General features: G+C 44.9%; 1 protein-coding gene across 4 annotated transcripts in view; it reads left to right on the top strand.

The window, feature by feature from the left end:
• LOC141148313 (uncharacterized) overlaps nt 1-18589 on the top strand; it is a 71699-nt gene that overhangs the window by 40519 nt on the left and 12591 nt on the right. For all 4 annotated transcript variants that reach the window (XM_073635632.1, XM_073635633.1, XM_073635631.1 and 1 more), the window contains one exon: nt 3758-4064. In XM_073635632.1, the coding sequence (XP_073491733.1) occupies nt 3791-4064 (274 nt within the window). In that variant the 5' untranslated portion in view covers nt 3758-3790. The remainder of the gene's footprint in view (nt 1-3757; nt 4065-18589) is intronic.

Here is an 18589-nt window from a genome sequence, read left to right on the forward strand (position 1 = left end):
GCAGGTCAACATATGTCTGGTCAAGCATGTGGTACCCAAGCGGGAGATGTTTTGGCCACGCGAGATACGCTTGAGACATATGTTGCAAATAGCAGCGGTGCGATCTGATGCACTCGTCTCAAAAAAGGCCCACACCAAAGAACTTTTTGAATAACGCGCAGAGACTGCAGCGCCCTGCACATGTGGAGCTTTGGGGTGTGATGCAGTCAATGTGCTGCCCTTAGGCTGGCCCCTGGAGGGCATCCTGCCTCGTTGGTGATGTGCCGCCGCCTCCTCCTCCTCCTCCTCCTCCTCCTCCTCTCTCCTATCAGGCACCCACGTTGAGTCAGTGACCTCATCATCCCCTCCCTCCTCATCACTGGAGCAAACCTGGCAGTATGCTGCAGCAGGGGGAGCATGACTGCCAGATTGCTGTCCTTCTTGGGCACCCCCTCTGTCCGTGCTCATGTTACTGCCTTCATCGAGCTCAGTATCGTCATCAGAGCCTTCCAAACGCTGGGCATCCTCCTGGAGCATGTACCCAACACTGTGGTCAAACAGTTCGAGGGAATCCTCATGAGGACATGGTGGAGCTAGGGAAGGAGTCACTGATGACATTGAGCTGAGGGAAGAGGCCGCTGCTTTGCCAGACAAAGCACCCTGGGCATGGGTGAGAGAGGATGAGGAGGATGAGGACGGCTTGGTCATCCACTCGACCAAGTCTTCCGCATGTTGCGGCTCAACACGGCCAGCTGCCGAAAAAAAGGCCAAGCGTGTCCCATGGCCACGTGCTGATGAGGATGCACCGTCTCCACGACCAGCACTAGACACAGAGCCTGCTTGCCCTCTCTTATTGGCTTGTGACTGTCTGCCTCTCCTTCTTGGCCTTCCAGACATACTAATGGCCTGTAGCTGCACTAAGCTGGGATAGAACACCTGTAATTTTCTTCAAGTAGCTTTATATACTGTAACCAGACAAGCCTGCCTGTCAGTAGGAAGATAACAGGAACGGATCTAGCTGAACACTGTGAGCAGGACGCACTGTACTAAATGTAAATAGTCTAGCTGCCTGACCGTGGTACTAATAGGATCAAATAGAACACCTGTAATTTTCTTCAGGTAGCTTTATATACTGTAACCAGACAAGCCTGCCTGTCAGTAGGAAGATAACAGGAACGGATCTAGCTGTACACTGTGAGCAGGACGCACTGTACTAAATGTAAATAGTCTAGCTGCCTGACCGTGGTACTAATAGGATCAAATAGAACACCTGTAATTTTCTTCAGGTAGCTTTATATACTGTAACCAGACAAGCCTGCCTGTCAGTAGGAAGATAACAGGAACGGATCTAGCTGAACACTGTGAGCAGGACGCACTGTACTAAATGTAAATAGTCTAGCTGCCTGACCGTGGTACTAATAGGATCAAATAGAACACCTGTAATTTTCTTCAGGTAGCTTTATATACTGTAACCAGACAAGCCTGCCTGTCAGTAGGAAGATAACAGGAACGGATCTAGCTGAACACTGTGAGCAGGACGCACTGCACTAAATGTAAATAGCAGGAACGGATCTAGCTGAACACTGTGAGCAGGACGCACTGCACTAAATGTAAATAGCAGGAACGGATCTAGCTGAACACTGTGAGCAGGACGCACTGCACTAAATGTAAATAGCAGGAACGGATCTAGCTGAACACTGTGAGCAGGACGCACTGCACTAAATGTAAATAACAGGAACGGATCTAGCTGAACACTGTGAGCAGGACGCACTGCACTAAATGTAAATAGCAGGAACGGATCTAGCTGAACACTGTGAGCAGGACGCACTGCACTAAATGTAAATAGCAGGAACGGATCTAGCTGAACACTGTGAGCAGGACGCACTGCACTAAATGTAAATTGCAGGAACGGATCTAGCTGAACACTGTGAGCAGGACGCACTGCACTAAATGTAAATAGTCTAGAAGATAACAGGAATGGATCTAGCTGAACACTGTGAGCAGGACGCACTGCACTAAATGTAAATAGCAGGAACGGATCTAGCTGAACACTGTGAGCAGGACGCACTGCACTAAATGTAAATAGCAGGAACGGATCTAGCTGAACACTGTGAGCAGGACGCACTGCACTAAATGTAAATAGCAGGAACGGATCTAGCTGAACACTGTGAGCAGGACGCACTGCACTAAATGTAAATTGCAGGAACGGATCTAGCTGAACACTGTGAGCAGGACGCACTGCACTAAATGTAAATAGTCTAGAAGATAACAGGAACGGATCTAGCTGAACACTGTGAGCAGGACGCACTGCACTAAATGTAAATAGCAGGAACGGATCTAGCTGAACACTGTGAGCAGGACGCACTGCACTAAATGTAAATAGCAGGAACGGATCTAGCTGAACACTGTGAGCAGGACGCACTGCACTAAATGTAAATAGCAGGAACGGATCTAGCTGAACACTGTGAGCAGGACGCACTGCACTAAATGTAAATAACAGGAACGGATCTAGCTGAACACTGTGAGCAGGACGCACTGCACTAAATGTAAATAGCAGGAACGGATCTAGCTGAACACTGTGAGCAGGACGCACTGCACTAAATGTAAATAGCAGGAACGGATCTAGCTGAACACTGTGAGCAGGACGCACTGCACTAAATGTAAATTGCAGGAACGGATCTAGCTGAACACTGTGAGCAGGACGCACTGCACTAAATGTAAATAGTCTAGAAGATAACAGGAACGGATCTAGCTGAACACTGTGAGCAGGACGCACTGCACTAAATGTAAATAGCAGGAACGGATCTAGCTGAACACTGTGAGCAGGACGCACTGCATTAAATGTAAATAGTCTAGATAGAAGATAACAGGAACGGATCTAGCTAAACTGAATACAGTGTATATATATATATGCAACACCTGGGATGCATATATATACACAATACACTGTAAGTGCAGCTAACTGACTGACTGTTCTGCCTAATCTATCTAACTCAAATCAAATGACACTGTCTCTCTCTCTCTCTATCTCTCAGCACACCGGAACACACACTACACAGGGCCGCCGTGCAGGCGGCCTTATATAGTGTGGGGTGTGTACTAAATCCCCTGAGCCATAATTGGCCAAAGCCACCCTGGCTTTGGCCAATTACAGCTCTCTCTACTGACGGCGCTGTGATTGGCCAAGCATGCGGGTCATAGTGCATGCTTGGCCAATCATCAGCCAGCAATGCACTGCGATGCCGCAGTGAATTATGGGCCGTGACGCGCCACACGAATTTAGCGCGAACGGCCCATAACGTTCGCAATTCGGCGAACGATCGAACAGCCGATGTTCGAGTCGAACATGGGTTCGACTCGAACACGAAGCTCATCCCTAGTGATAATACTCCCACCATCCACAGTGCTCCATGCCCCATGCAAAGGTACTGTACTATATGATCTTTTCTTTTTTGGGTACACACTGGAGAGGTTAAGAAGAGGATTAAGGGAGATATGGAGGTGGTGGATTGAATAATTTTATTGGACCGATTTAATAATGTGTGGGTCGACAAATCCAGTGTCTTGGAGATTGGATTTACTGCATATACTTACCTGCTGATAAATTAAAGAGACTGTTGCATGTATTTAAGTGCTGGATTTTTTTTTATTTTATCAGTAGGAAAAAAAAAATGTTTGCTTTATTAAGGGAACAGAGCTGTTTGATATATGTTTTTCTCTATCCTGGAGCTCAGTTTTAATTTGCTTTTGTTATTTCTTTTTTTTTTTTTTTATCAAGAAGTAACAGTGAAACTTCTGCCTGTTCGATGCCATGGCTGGAGAAATTAAAAGTATTTTGGACAGAGCGCTACAAAATATTGAAGAAAAATCATTAAAATCCTTCAAGAGAAAGCTTAATGAGACTGAGTTGGAAGGATTTATCAAAATTCCTCTGATTAATATAACAGACAAAAATGCAGAAGAATTGGTGGATGGTATATGTCGCCATTACACTTTTCAGCATGCTCCTGGGTTAATTGTGAATCTCCTGCACGAAATAAATGAATGCCAAGCTAGTCTGGACCTTAAAGAAGAACTTAAGAGAGGTAAGGAATAGTATTATTACTTTAAAAAAAAGTGGAAAATACCTCTTCACAATTAGCCAGTTTTTTTTTTTTTTTTTACTAAATTGTCCACGGATGGGTTCTCCTAATCTTTAAATACTCATGTCTAAGGTTAAAGAGTATCTAAACCCAAAAACAAAAATGTAATATATTGCAGCTTACCAATTTGGTGGCTGCATTATTTTCTTTTTTATCCTTTATTCTCATTTGTTGATTCTTTTAGCAAAATACTTCCTGTCTTAGTGTGACAATGGTAAGTCACTTTACTCCATCTATCGAGGAGCAACATTGTAACCGTAGGCTTCTCTCCTAATTTGGACTTGGAAGAAAGATAAGATTGTTTGCGCTTTCAGTTCAACCCACATGAGGTTACAAGAGTACCACGTTTCTGGCAGAATCAAGAGGTATTTTCTGCTTGCTGAAAATGTTCTTAGTATATAAAAAGAAAACAAATGCAGCTATAACATCTAAGAACTGGAGAATTGCAAATATATTTTTGTTCTTGGGTTTAGATATCCTTTAACCTCCCTGGCCATATGATTATTTCAGATTTTTGATGCTAAAAGCGGTACAATTATTTTGCATGGAAATTTGGCGTTTTATAATGTAGACCTGTAATTCTTAGGAATAACTCAAATAAATCTGTCCAAACAAGAGTCCAGTAGACATCCCGGGTATGATAAAGTTTGAAAAACAAAATCATAAATTATAATATAATAAATAACTATAAGTAATTATACCAAATAATAATATAACAATAAAAATTATTCAATAATGTAATCAAATCAAAAACACTGAAATTTGCTCAGTTGCAGAATAGTCGCTGTCATTACTTTCAGTGTTTGATGACGGATTTCCCCATAAATTGTTATTGCTCAATTCTGTGAGTGATTCTAATTTATTATCGCTGTTTTCTAGCTGGTCTAAAACCACTTTTGATATAGAGGGACGGTTTTGGTTGCTATGGACAATCTCCAGTTTCCAGGCAGAAAGAACAGTATTTATAATATAAAACTGCATGCAGGGCACTGGAGAAACCACTAGGGACAAAAGGAAGGTGAAATAATTTCATACAGTAATGTAATCTGTACGATTACAGTATACTGTATGTATTGTATGTGTTTCAGTTTTTGAATTTGGTGCCGTTCTCCGTACCCATGCGTCGCAGCACTCGCAGGGAATGGAGCCCGGCTCCATGATGAATCGAGCGGAAGACAAGCCGCTCACACTGCGGGGAGACATCGCAGGATCCTGGGGACAGGGTAAGTAAGCCCTTCCTGGATCCTGCGATGAGATCCCGAGTCTGGCTCGGGGTTACCGCTTTTGGTTCTGAAATTCCACCCCGAGCCAGACTCGGGAATACCGCCAGGGAGGTTAAGAGCCTCTGAATAAAAATCTGACATTGAGATTTGCTTTGGTGATGAAAATGGAATTTTGGTAGATTCACTCCTGTTTCTATGCTGTATATTTTTTGTCGTTGCATTCATTGAACAGAACTAATATAGCTCTTGATAAGGGACCCCTGTGAGGATAAAAATGTTTGAGGAACCCCAAAGTTGAGTAATGCTGTGTACACATGACCGGACTTTCGACTGAATCACGTCAGACTTTTCAACGGACTTTCGACAGGCTTTTCGACGGACTTCCGTAGAATCAGACTTGTCTACACACAATCACACCAAAGTCCGACGGATTCAACCATGATGACATACGACCGGACTAGAATAAGGAAGTTCATAGCCAGTAGCCAATAGCTGCCCTAGCGTCGTAGCACCCTACTGATGCTAACAATAAACCTGTGGTAGTAATTAACTCTCTAATAGTTGACAAGCCCCTACCATTATCTGTGACATTATCACTTAGCCTTTTTCATTCTGTCTCCCCAATGTAGGCACGCACGCTGCAGTACCATACGAGCATTGAACTTATTCTCTCTGGAGAAGAGACGCTTGAGAGGGGATATGAATTCAATTTACAAATGCCATACTGGTGACCCCACAATAGGGATAAAACATTTCCACAGAAGGAGTTTATTAACACACGTGGCCATTTATTAAAATCAGAAGAAAAGAGGTTTAACCTTAAACTACATAGAGAGTTCTTTACTGTAAGAACGGCAAGGATGTGGTATTCCCTTCCACAGGCGGTGGTTTTAGTGGGGAGCATCAATAGTTTCAAGAAACTATTAGATAAGCACCTGAATGACCACAACATACAGGGATATACACAGGGCCGTCTTAATAGCATCATGGGCCCCTGGGCAAAGTAATGCTCTGGGGCCCCTACAATGGAGACAGCGAAGGTAAACAGACATCAAGTAGGTAGGAGCCAGCACTCTGACCCCTCTACATCCCAGATATCCCCCCAGCACTCTGACCCCTCTACATCCCAGATATCCCCCCAGGACCCTGACCCCTCTACACCCTAGATATCCCCCCAGCACTCTGACCCCTCTACATCCCAGATATCTCCCCAGCACTCTGACCTCTCTACATCCTAGATATCCCCCCAGCACTCTGACCCCTCTACACCCCAGATATCCCCCTAGCACTCTGTCCCCTTTACACCCCAGATACCCCCCCCCCAGCACTATGTCCCCTCTACACCCTACATTTCCCCCCAGCACTATGAACCCTTTTCCCCCAAGGTATCCCCCTAGCACTCTGACCCCTCTACACCTTATATATTCTCCCCAGCACTCTGACCCCTCTACACCCCAGATATCCTCCCAGCACTCTGACCCCTCTACACCCCAGATATCCCCCCAGCACTATGACCCCTCTACACCCTAGGTATCCCCCCAGCACTCTGACCCTTCTACACCCTAGATATCCCCCAGCATTGTAACCATATACCATAAGATACCCCTTGTATTGTGACCTCACTACATCCCTGATACCCCCTACACTGTGCCCTCTCTGTTTCCCTGATACCTCTAGCATTCGAGCAACCCAAGCTACCCCAAGCATTGCTACCCCCTATACACCCCAGATCATTGTTTTCCCCCATACACCCTTGATATTCCCCAGCATCATTATTCCAGCCATGTGGTACCCCCTTTTCCAGTGGAGATACATTGCATGTAAACTTTTGGCTCTGTACCCACCTCCAGCACTGGACTCACCTATACCAATCAAAATCAAGCAGGCAGAAGGAGGGGTGGAGGAGAGAGCATTCCTCTGGGCATTCCAAGCCTTTTGGTGCAAACAGTGCTGGACAGCTGGGCTCACCATGACACCATCCACAATGTCACTTCCTCAGGTGGGCTCTCAGTGCTGCCGACTCAGCAGCTCAGCATTACTGGCACTCTGGCCCTGCCCCTCCTTGCTGGCTGTGAAATAATAGGTATTGTTCTGCACGGCGCACCGCTGCCAGCCTGCCTCCCCTGTGTATCCATCACTCTCAGTGCCATCATGGGACCCCCAATTTGGGGGCAGTGTGGGCTCAAGGACCAGCTGCTTTGGGGAAAGTGCAGGGGCAGTGCCCAGGTGTGCCCCCTCATTAAGACAGCCCTGGATATACAATGTAATACTGACATAAAATCACACACATAGGTTGGACTTGATGGATTGTGTCTTTTTTTCAACCTCACCTACTATGTAACCATACATTACATCTCCCTTTCTCTGCTTGGCTTGCATCAAACTACATATCCCATCATTCTTTGGGATGTTAGTTCCTTATTGGCCATTACATAGGTGGTGACTGGGTGGACCTGTGGGCAGAGTCTTGGCATGTCTGTACGTACTGTCTCTGGGGACTAATTCTGCACTCTGTCATCTCCCACAATACCTACATGACATGATCTTTGGCACCCAGCACAATCCACAAGGAAGAGATGATGTCATACGTGCCCTGGCACTAGAAGGGGGTGATGAGAGGACCAGTCACCCTGACATGAGAGAGGAGCATCTACTGTCTGATCCCTTGGACAGGCAATTAGTGACCCTGAGCAGTGACTTTCAACCTTGATCTTACAAGAAGGATTCTTCTATAAATAAATCAAATATGTACAAATGTGCCTACCACAATTGAGAAGTTAGATGTTGACCGGTATGGTCCTTTAAGTCTCCTAACAGTGCCATTAGGACTTTTGTTGTTGTTGTTGCTCAGTCGTTTAGTCGTGTCTGACTCTTCCTGACCTCATGGACCATAGCGTGCCATGCTTTTCTGTCCTCCACTGCCTCCCGGAGCTTGCTTAACTTCATGTTCAATGTTTTTATGATGCTATCTATCCATCTTGTTTTCTGTCATCCTCTTCTCCTTTTTCCTTCCATGTTTCCCAGCATCAGGGTCTTTTTCAATGAGTCCTCTCTTTGCAATAGGTGGCCAAAGTATTTGAGTTTCAGCTTCAGGATCTGTCCTTCCAGTGAATATTCAGGGTTGATTTTCTTCAGGATTGACTTGTTTGATCTTCTTGCCATCCAAGGGATTTTCAAGAGTCTTCTCCAACAACATAGTTCAAAAGCATACATTCTTTGGCGTTCAGCCTTCCTTACGGTCCAACTTTCTATAACCATAGGTTACTACCGGGAATACCATAGCTTTGCCTATACGGCACTATGTCGGTAGGGTATCTGCTTTTTATAATGTTGCTAAGGTTTGCCATTGCTTTCCTCCCAAGAAGCAAGCATCTCTTAATTTCATGGCTACAGTCACCGTCTGCCATGATCTTGGAGTCTAGGAAGATAAAATCTGTCACTGTTTCCATTTCTTCTCTTTCTATTTGCCAAGGAGTGATGGGACCAGTTGCCATGACCTTAGTTTTCTTAAAGTGTTTGTTAATCTAATTTTTTTTAATAGATCCTGGTCCCTTAAAGCAGATTACACAGCACAATGATTGTGCTGTGTAATCTGCCTGTCTCTAAACTGTAAAAAAAACCTGCCTGAACATGCCACTTCCTGTATCCCCCTCTCTGTACTGACCACAATAACCAGGGCTGATGAGCCCTGACCACCGTGGTCAGTTTGCATCTCTCCTTCATCCACAGCCCTGCTCTCTCCCCCTTACCCCCTCCTTCGTGCCTGTCAGCTCCGTGTCTATGTCTCTGTCTCCGCCCCTCCACCCCGCCGCTATTAGTACAAATAAAAGTTTATAAAATGTCGCTGTCAGCCCCTCTAATATAGTTAGGCATAGCACACTGTATAAGTATTTTATAAAAAGAGTGTTGTAAATACAGTTTTATCGCAATCTTCATGCCGGTCACCTGACTCTCAGTCGGTTTCCAGGGCTACTGCAGGAGGGGCTGAGCGGCCATGTGATCTCCCTGGCTGATGTCAGAGGAAGATCTCAGCCCCTCATGCAGAAGCCATATATCGAATGTATACAGCGGCCTGAAGATCGTCCTAAATAGATATTTACAATGCTTGTTTTTATAAAAGACAGTGGGGCTGGCAGTGATTTGGTTAACAAACCCTTTAATGTTCAATTTAATTCTTTGGCGCTGGCTCTGCACCCGTCCCAGACTGCACACTCCCAGTCCTCTAAGGCTTGCCTCCCCAGTCCTCCTGACTGTGCATGTCACTCACCAGCCCTCCCTTCTTTGGTATCGGAATATAAACGGACCACTTCCAGTCCTGTGGCCAATGTTGAGTTTTCCAAATTCGTTGGCATATTGAGTGCAGCACTTTAACAGCATCATTTTATTTTTAATAACTCAGCTGTGGCATCACTTCTGCTAGCTTTGTGTAGCGGTACCCCCATAGAGGCTGCTAAGTGTTGTTGCACACCTGTCACCCTGCCCAACCCAGCATTCAATTCCAAGTCACTTTTGAGGCAATGAACAGTCCATATGTTTGTTTTCTTTTTATTGAGGGGATAAGCTTGGATGGGTAAAGGAATATATGGGATGCCCAGTGGAACAAACAATTGGGACAACTATGTACACTCCTTGTACATGACACTTCTCCAGACTCCTCCTGCACAACTCTTGCTTGCAGACTATCACTCTCTCGCTCTCTCCTGCACAACTTTTTGCTCCAGGAGCAGCTAGCACATGGTTAGGCCTGACAGTGGCTCAGCTAGGCCTCAGCAACCGCCCTTTGCAGGCAGGGACCGTGGGCCCCTATAGTGTAGCAAAATAATAGAAAAGTCTCTTGTTGTAATGTCCTTATCCCTCCACTGGAGGCTCTGACATCTCTCCTGTAATGTCTTTATCCCTGCACTGGAGGCTCCAACATTTCTCCTGCAATATTCTTATCTTTCCATTGGGAGCTCTGATATCCCCACAAACTCCGTCGCAGATTGATGACGTCACAACAACATTACCCGGCTCCTCCTCTTGTCCCTATTTAAACAGCAGACGCCATTTGCTTGACGTCCGTGCTAAGAACCTGATGCCAGATAAAGATCTCCAACAAAAGACTGCTGTCATCTCTCTCTAATGTGCAGGTCAGAGTCCCGACTATCATCTCTCTTTTGGTGCCAGACAGAGCCCCACCTACCATCTATCTTTTGGGCTGGTCAGAGCCCCAACTATCATCTCACTTTTGGGCCGGATAGAGCCCCGTCTTCCACCTCACTTTTGGGCCGGACAGAGCCCCTCCAACTTTCACTTGTTGGGCCGGACAGACCTCCTTCCTCTCTAGTAGTCAGAGACTCTCCTCTGCCCTATCCATAGTCTACTTACTTTGCCCGAAGAAAACCTTACCTGTTCCTTTCCAAATAAGAGACCAGTACATCTCTCAAGAAGCCACTGGGTGACCCCATCTCCAGGTATCCACTCACTGCAAGTATCTTTACGTTTCCTATAAACTTTATTCCTGTGTAGTGCTACTAAGCTTAAGTTGCCTCTGAAGCTCCCCGTCGTGGCTGTGTATTACCACTCTAAATAAAACCAATTGTATTTCCAAACTTATCTGAGTCTTCCTACCTGATAGCTGTTAAGGTTAAAGTTAACCGTTAATAATATAGTATTCATAGACTTCCGAAGCTGTAATCCACACAATCCAACATAGTTCACTGCCTGAAGCATTACACTTGTGCTACCTGTCCCACAGATTACTTCTCCCAGTCAGCCCTCTTCAGGCCCTGTCAGCCCTCCTGACTGCAGCTGCCCAACTCCACTGCCTGTGACATCACAGTCCTTACTGTTGGCTCTGCACCCGTCCCAAACTGCACAATCCCAGTCCTCTCAGGCGTGCCTCCCCAGTCCTCCTGACTGTGCATGTCACTCACCAGCCCTCTCCTGGTTGCAACCAGTGGTGCCCTCCTGAAGACTTGCCCGGCAGTACTAGCTCCTGCTGTCAACTCTTGCTCCTCCTGTCCAGAACCTTCACGCTTTCCTGAGGGGCTCCATTCTTCACCTGAGCCCCAGGCCCAAGGTCACCTCCCCCCTCAGATTGGGGAGCTCCCTCAAAGGCCCCGACAGCCTAGTACTCCATCTTCATTTTTTCCACCCGACAAACTCCTTCCCAGCTAGGTATTTAAAGAGGCCTGCCCCCTGCCAATCCAGGTTGAGGATTGGTCAGGGCTCCTAAGAACACCCCAGGCAGCTCCACCTCTCCTCTCCTTCTAGAATCCTCTAGAAGAAAAAGGGAGGTCTCAGTGAAACTGCCTGTGAGTCACCAGCTACTTCTCTGAGCCACTCCCATCCCACACAAATCAAAACAAACAGGCCTAGCTTCCAGCCAGGCCTGTTTAAATTTGCCTACATTCACAAAAATCCTAAACTAGCACATAGCACATACCTATGTAGAGAGTGCTAAATTTGTTATTAGCTATGCTTTCTAAGGCTCGCTTGACTTCACTCTCCAGGATATCCTGTTCAAGGTCAGTGATTGCATCATTGTGGTTAATTGGGACATTCAGATCATTATTGTAAAGTTCTTCTGTGTATCCTTGCCATCTCTTCTTTATCTCTTCTGCTTTGGCAGGTCCTTGCCATGTTTGTCTATTGCCGTGCCCATCTTTGCACAAAACTTTCCCTTGATATCTCCAATTTTCTTGAAAAACTCTCTAGTCTTTCCTATTCTGTTGTTTTCCTCCAATTCTTTGCATTGATTGTTTAAGAAGGTCTTTTTGTCGCTTCTTGCTATCTTCTGGAAGTCTGCATTCAGTTGGGTATATTTTCCCTTTTTTTGCATTGCTTTTTGCCATCCTTCTTTGTTCAGCTATTAGTATGGCCTCATCAGATAGCCACTTTGCTTTCTTGCATTTCTTCTTCTTTGGGATAGTTTTCATTTCTGTGTCTCGTACCATGTTACACTCTTGCTTCCATAGTTCTTCAGGCACTCTGTCAATCAGATTTAATCCTCTAAATCTGTTTGTCACCTCCACTGAGCATTCACAAGGGATCCAATTTAGATCATATCTGATTTTATCTGATCTGGTGTTTCCCACTTTCTTTAATTTAAGCCTGAATTTAGCCATAAGAAGCTCATGGTCTGAGCCACAGTCAGCTCCAGGTCATTTTTTGACTGAGCTTCTCCATCTTTGGTTGCAGACAATATAACCACTTCACCCCCCGGAAGGTTTTACCCCCTTCCTGACCAGAGCACTTTTTACAATTCGGCACTGCGTCACTTTAACTGCTAATTGCGCGGTCATGCAATGCTGTACCCAAACGAAATTTGCGTCCTTTTCTTCCCACAAATAGAGCTTTCTTTTGATGGTATTTGATCACCTCTGCCATTTTTATTTTTTGCGCTATACACGGAAAAAGACCGAAAATTTTGAAAAAAAATGATATTTTCTACTTTTTTGTTCTAAAAAAATCCAATAAACTCAATTTTAGTCATACATTTAGGCCAAAATGTATTCGGCCACATGTCTTTGGTAGAAAAAATGTCAATAAGTGTATATTTATTGGTTTGCGCAAAAGTTATAGCGCCTACAAACTAGGGTACATTTTCTGGAATTTACACAGCCTTTAATTTATGACTGCCTATGTCGTTTCTTGAGGTGCTAAAATGGCAGGGCAGTACAAAACCCCCACAAATGACCCCATTTTGGAAAGTAGACACCCCAAGGAATTTGCTGAGAGGCATGTTGAGCCCATTGAATATTCATTTTTTTTGTCCCAAGTGATTGAATAATGACAAAAAAAAAAAAAAAATTACAAAAAGTTGTCACTAAATGATATATTGCTCACACAGGCCATGGGCATATGTGGAATTGCACCCCAAAATACATTTAGCTGCTTCTCCTGAGTACGGGGATACCACATGTGTGGGACTTTTTGGGAGCCTAGCCGCGTACGGGGCCCCGAAAACCAATCACTGCCTTCAGGATTTCTAAGGGCGTACATTTTTGATTTTACTCCTCACTACCTATCACAGTTTTGAAGGCCATAAAATGCCCAGATGGCATAAAACCCCCCCAAATGACCCCATTTTGGAAAGTAGACACCCCAAGCTATTTGCTTTGAGGCATGTTGAGTCCATGGAATGTTTTATATTTTGACACAAGTTGCGGGAAAGTGACAAATTTTTTTTTTTTTTTGCACAAAGTTGTCACTAAATGATATATTGCTCACACAGGCCATGGGCATATGTGGAATTGCACCCCAAAATACATTTAGCTGCTTCTCCTGAGTATGGGGATACCACATGTGTGGGACTTTTTTGGAGCCTAGCCGCGTACGGGGCCCCGAAAACCAATCACTGCCTTCAGGATTTCTAAGGGCGTACATTTTTGATTTTACTCCTCACTACCTATCACAGTTTCGGAGGCCATGGAATGCCCAGGTGGCACAAACCCCCCCCAAATGACCCCATTTTGGAAAGTAGACACCCCAAGCTATTTGCTGAGAGGCATGGTGAGTATTTTGCAGCTCTCATTTGTTTTTGAAAATAAAGAAAGACGAGAAAAAAAATTTTTTTTTTCTTTTTTCAATTTTCAAAACTTTGTGACAAAAAGTGAGGTCTGCAAAATACTCACTATACCTCTCATCAAATAGCTTGGGGTGTCTACTTTCCAAAATGGGGTCATTTGGGGGGTTTTTTTGCCACCTGGGCATTCCATGGCCTCCGAGACTGTGATAGGCAGTGAAGAGTGAAATCAAAAATTTACGGCCTTAGAAAGCCTGAAGGCGGTGCTTGGTTTTCGGGGTCCCGTACGCGGCTAGGCTCCCAAAAAGTCTCACACATGTGGTATCCCCATACTCAGGAGAAGCAACAGAATGTATTTTGGGGTGTAATTTCACATATTCCCATGGCATGTTTGAGCAATATATCATATATATCATTTTTTTTTTTTTTTTTTGCGCAAAAAAAAATTAAAAAAATAAAAAATTGTCTCTTTCCCGCAACTTGTGTCACAATATAGAATATTCCATGGACTCCACATGCCTCTCAGCAAATAGCTTGGGGTGTCTACTTTCCAAAATGGGGTCATTTGGGGGGGATTTGAACTGTCCTGGCATTTTATGCACAACATCTAGAAGCTTATGTCACACATCACCCACTCTTCTAACCACTTGAAGACAAAGCCCTTTCTGACACTTTTTGATTACATAAAAAAATAATTTTTTTTTGCAAGAAAATTACTTTGAACCCCCAAACATTATATATTTTTTTAAAGCAAATGCCCTACAGATTAAAATGGTGGGTGCTTCATTTTTTTTTTTCACACAGTATTTGCGCAGCGATTTTTCAAACGCATTTTTTGGGGAAAAAACACACCTTTTTAAATTTTAATGCACTAAAACACACTATATTGCCCAAATGTTTGATGAAATAAAAAAGATGATCTTAGGCCGAGTGCATGGATACCAAACATGACATGCTTTAAAATTGCGCACAAACGTGCAGTGGCGACAAACTAAATACATTTTTAAAAGCCTTTAAAAGCCTTTACAGGTTACCACTTTAGATTTACAGAGGAGGTCTACTGCTAAAATTACTGCCCTCGATCTGACGTTCGCGGTGATACCTCACATGCATGGTGCAATTGCTGTTTACATTTGACGCCAGACCGACGCTTGCGTTCGCCTTAGCGCGAGAGCAGGGGGGACAGGGGTGCTTTTTTTTTTTTTTTTTTTTTTTTATTTATTATTATTATTTTTTTATCTTATTTTTAAACTGTTCCTTTCATTTTTTTTTTTTTTAATCATTTTTATTGTTATCTCAGGGAATGTAAATATCCCCTATCATAGCAATAGGTAGTGACAGGTACTCTTTTTTGCAAAAATTGGGGTCTATTAGACCCTAGATTTCTCCTCTGCCCTCAAAGCATCTGACCACACCAAGATCGGTGTGATAAAATGCTTTCCCAATTTCCCAATGGCGCTGTTTACATCCGGCGAAATCTAAGTCATAAAATGCTCGTAGCTTCAGGTTTCTTAGGCCATAGAGATGTTTGGAGCCACTCTGGTCTCTGATCAGCTCTATGGTCAGCTGGCTGAATCACCGGCTGCATTCTCAGGTTCCCTGTTGAGACAGGAGAGCCAGAGAAAAACATGGAAGACGTTGGGGGGGGGGAATTCCCTCCCACTGCTTGTAAAAGCAGTCTAGAGGCTAATTAGCTGCTAGGATTGCTTTTACATGAAAGCCAATCGCTGGCTGAAAAGAATGATACCAAGATGATACCTAAACCTGCAGGCATCATTCTGGTATAACCACTCAAAGTCGTGAATGGCGTACCTGAAGACAAAAAAATGGTTAACAATAAAGCACAGTAAACGGTAAGGTATAAAAAATTGCATATCTGAAAAGCAAACATGATAAAACATAACAACAATAAAACATTGCAGAATAGAATACAGTAAAAAAGAGCAGAACAATAGAGAGAGAATAGAGAGAGAGAACAATAAAACGACAACTATTTTTTTTTTATTTTATATTTTTGTTTGTGTTTTTTTTTTTTTTTTACACTTTTTTTGTAACTAACTTTTATAACTGTAACCGGTTCCAGGTTCGGGTCTCTCAAAATGCGATGGCATCTTGGGAGACCCTGTGAAAGTGTGCCTAGTCTGTGCAATGCTGTACCCTACGCTAATACTCAACTAGTGAATGGTAGCGTTCAAAACATTCACCAATGCAAAGACCAGGATTGTCAGGACAGGAGGGACAATAATAGCGGGTGTCACGCCTATATTCGCGCTTGCTGCAGACACAACATCTTTTTTGGGGGGGTTCGCTGGGTAGGGGTACTCGGGAGGACATAAAGAAAATGCCTCTCATGCAGCCGACTGCATTTGGTTGGGGATGTGAATGGGGGAAGTACGGGCGCTGCAGAAGCGGTGGGTTCCCAATTAGGATTGGCGAATGCAGCAGGAAGGGCACTATGGGCACGATGGGCCTGTGTTTGTCTTCTTGGTGGCAGCGGGACACTACTTGTGCTTGCCACCTCACCAGCTTGAACTGCACTTATGGGACTCGCCACGTCACCAAGTGTTACTGCAGTGCTGGTTTGACTACGACCGGGGTGTACTAGGCCACTGGTGCTTGCCAGTTCACCAAAACGCTACCAAAAAAACTTTTAGCGATCGCAGGGATCAGGCCTGACTCTTCGAACGCTGCAGTTATGCGTTTAGTGTTTTGTAAGTGTCAGTGATCGATCGATACTGCACTTGGGTGGGCTGGGCTGGGCCGGGCGGAGGGGCAAAACGCAGGTGCTAGCAGGTATCTGGGCTGATCCCGCTAACACTGCGTTTGTGGGAACCCTAAACTGCTGGGGACGCTAGTATAGATCTGATCAGATCAGATATTGATCCGATCAGATACTATACCACTAAGGGAGGTGTACGGTGCGTGCGTGGGTGTTAGCGGTACTGGCGCTAACCTGACGCTGCCTGGGGCTGGTGCTTGCCAGTTCACCAAAACGCTACCAAGAAAACTGTTAGCGATCGCAGGGATCAGGCCTGACTCTGTGAACGCTGCAGTTATGCGTTTAGTGTTTTGTAAGTGACAGTGATCGATCGATACTGCACTTGGGTGGGCCGGGCGGAGGGACAAAACGCAGGTGCTAGCGGGTATCTGGGTTGATCCCGCTAACACTGCGTTTTTGGGAACCCTAAACTGCTGGGGACACTAGTATAGATCTGATCGGATCAGATATTGATCCGTACAGATACTATACCACTAAGGGAGGCGTATGCTGCGTGCGTGGGTGTTAGCGGTACTGGCGCTAATCTGACGCTGCCTGGGGCGACGCATATCACCGCCGGGCGATCAGGGGGCTAAACCTTTATTAGGTAATAAACGGCGGGTCCCCTGACACTATAAAAAATAAACGAACTAACCAGCGTCACCCGTAACGGTTATACGGTGATCAGTGGTGAAAGGGTTAACTAGGGGGCAATCAAGGGGTTAAAACATTTATTAGATAGTATATGGGGGTCCCTGTCACTATAAAACGCTGACGGCGAACCTAAATATTTACGTTCCTAACTAGCGTCACCAGCGACACTAATACAGCGATCAGAAAAATGATCGCTTAGTGACACTGGTGACAGGGGGTGATCAAGGGGTTAAAATTTTATTAGGGGGGGTTAGGGGGGTATCCTAGACCTAAAGGGGGGTAATATTCACTGCCCTAACACTGTAACTGTCACAAACTGACACCAATGCAGTATTCAGAAAAAAAAAAAAAAAAAACTGCTTGCTGTCAGTTTGTGACGGGGGGGGGGGGTGATTGGGGGGGGATCGGGGGGCGATCGGGGGGGGGATCGGGGGTGTAATGTATGCCTGGCATGTTCTACTGTGTGTGTGTTTGTGTTGTGCACTTACATGTCTTCTCTCCTCGGTGCCGGAACGGAAACTGGCAAGCCGAGGAGAGATGACATCACATCCTCTGCCTGTGTGAAACTACACACAGGCAGGGGAGGATTCCTATTGGCTGGGAGCGATCGCGAGGGGGGGGGACACGATCGGATGGTCTCCCCCTCGCCTCCCGACGCTCCCAGCCAAATGCCGACCGCCGCTGGCACCGGGGGGGGTCCGATCGGACCCCCCGCCCGCGGGAGGCAGATCACGTATATATACGTGATTCTGCCTGCCCGTGCCATTCTGCCGACGTATATCTACGTTAGGCGGTCGGCAAGTGGATAATCAATATGATTTCTGTATTGATCATCCTGTGATGTCCATGTATAGAGTTACCTCTTTGGTTGTTGGAAAAGAGTGTTTATTATTATCATTGTGTTCTCTTGACAAAACTCTATAAGCCTTTGTCCTGCTTCATTTTGTACTCCAAGGCCATATTTACCATATTTGACTTCCTACTTTAGCATTCATTCATTTTTTGGAGTTAATTCTAAAAGGTGTTGTAGATTTTCATAAAAGCAGCTTCTTCAGCATCAGAGATTGGTGTATAAACTTGGATTATTGTGATGTTAAGTTGTTTGCCTTTGGATACGGACTGAGATCATCCTGTCGTTTTTGGGATTGTACCCCAGTACTGCTTTCCTCACTCTTTTGTTGACTATGAGGGCTACACCATTTCTTCTGAGAGATTCTTGTCCACAGTAGTAAATATAGTAGTCATCCGAGTTGAAATTACCCATTCCCAAGTTATCGATGTTCAATCTTGCCATCTCCTGTTTGACCACATCCAGCTTTCCCTG

This window comes from Aquarana catesbeiana, linkage group LG06 (genome assembly GCF_042186555.1).
Source record: "Aquarana catesbeiana isolate 2022-GZ linkage group LG06, ASM4218655v1, whole genome shotgun sequence".
NCBI classification, from domain to species: domain Eukaryota; kingdom Metazoa; phylum Chordata; class Amphibia; order Anura; family Ranidae; genus Aquarana; species Aquarana catesbeiana.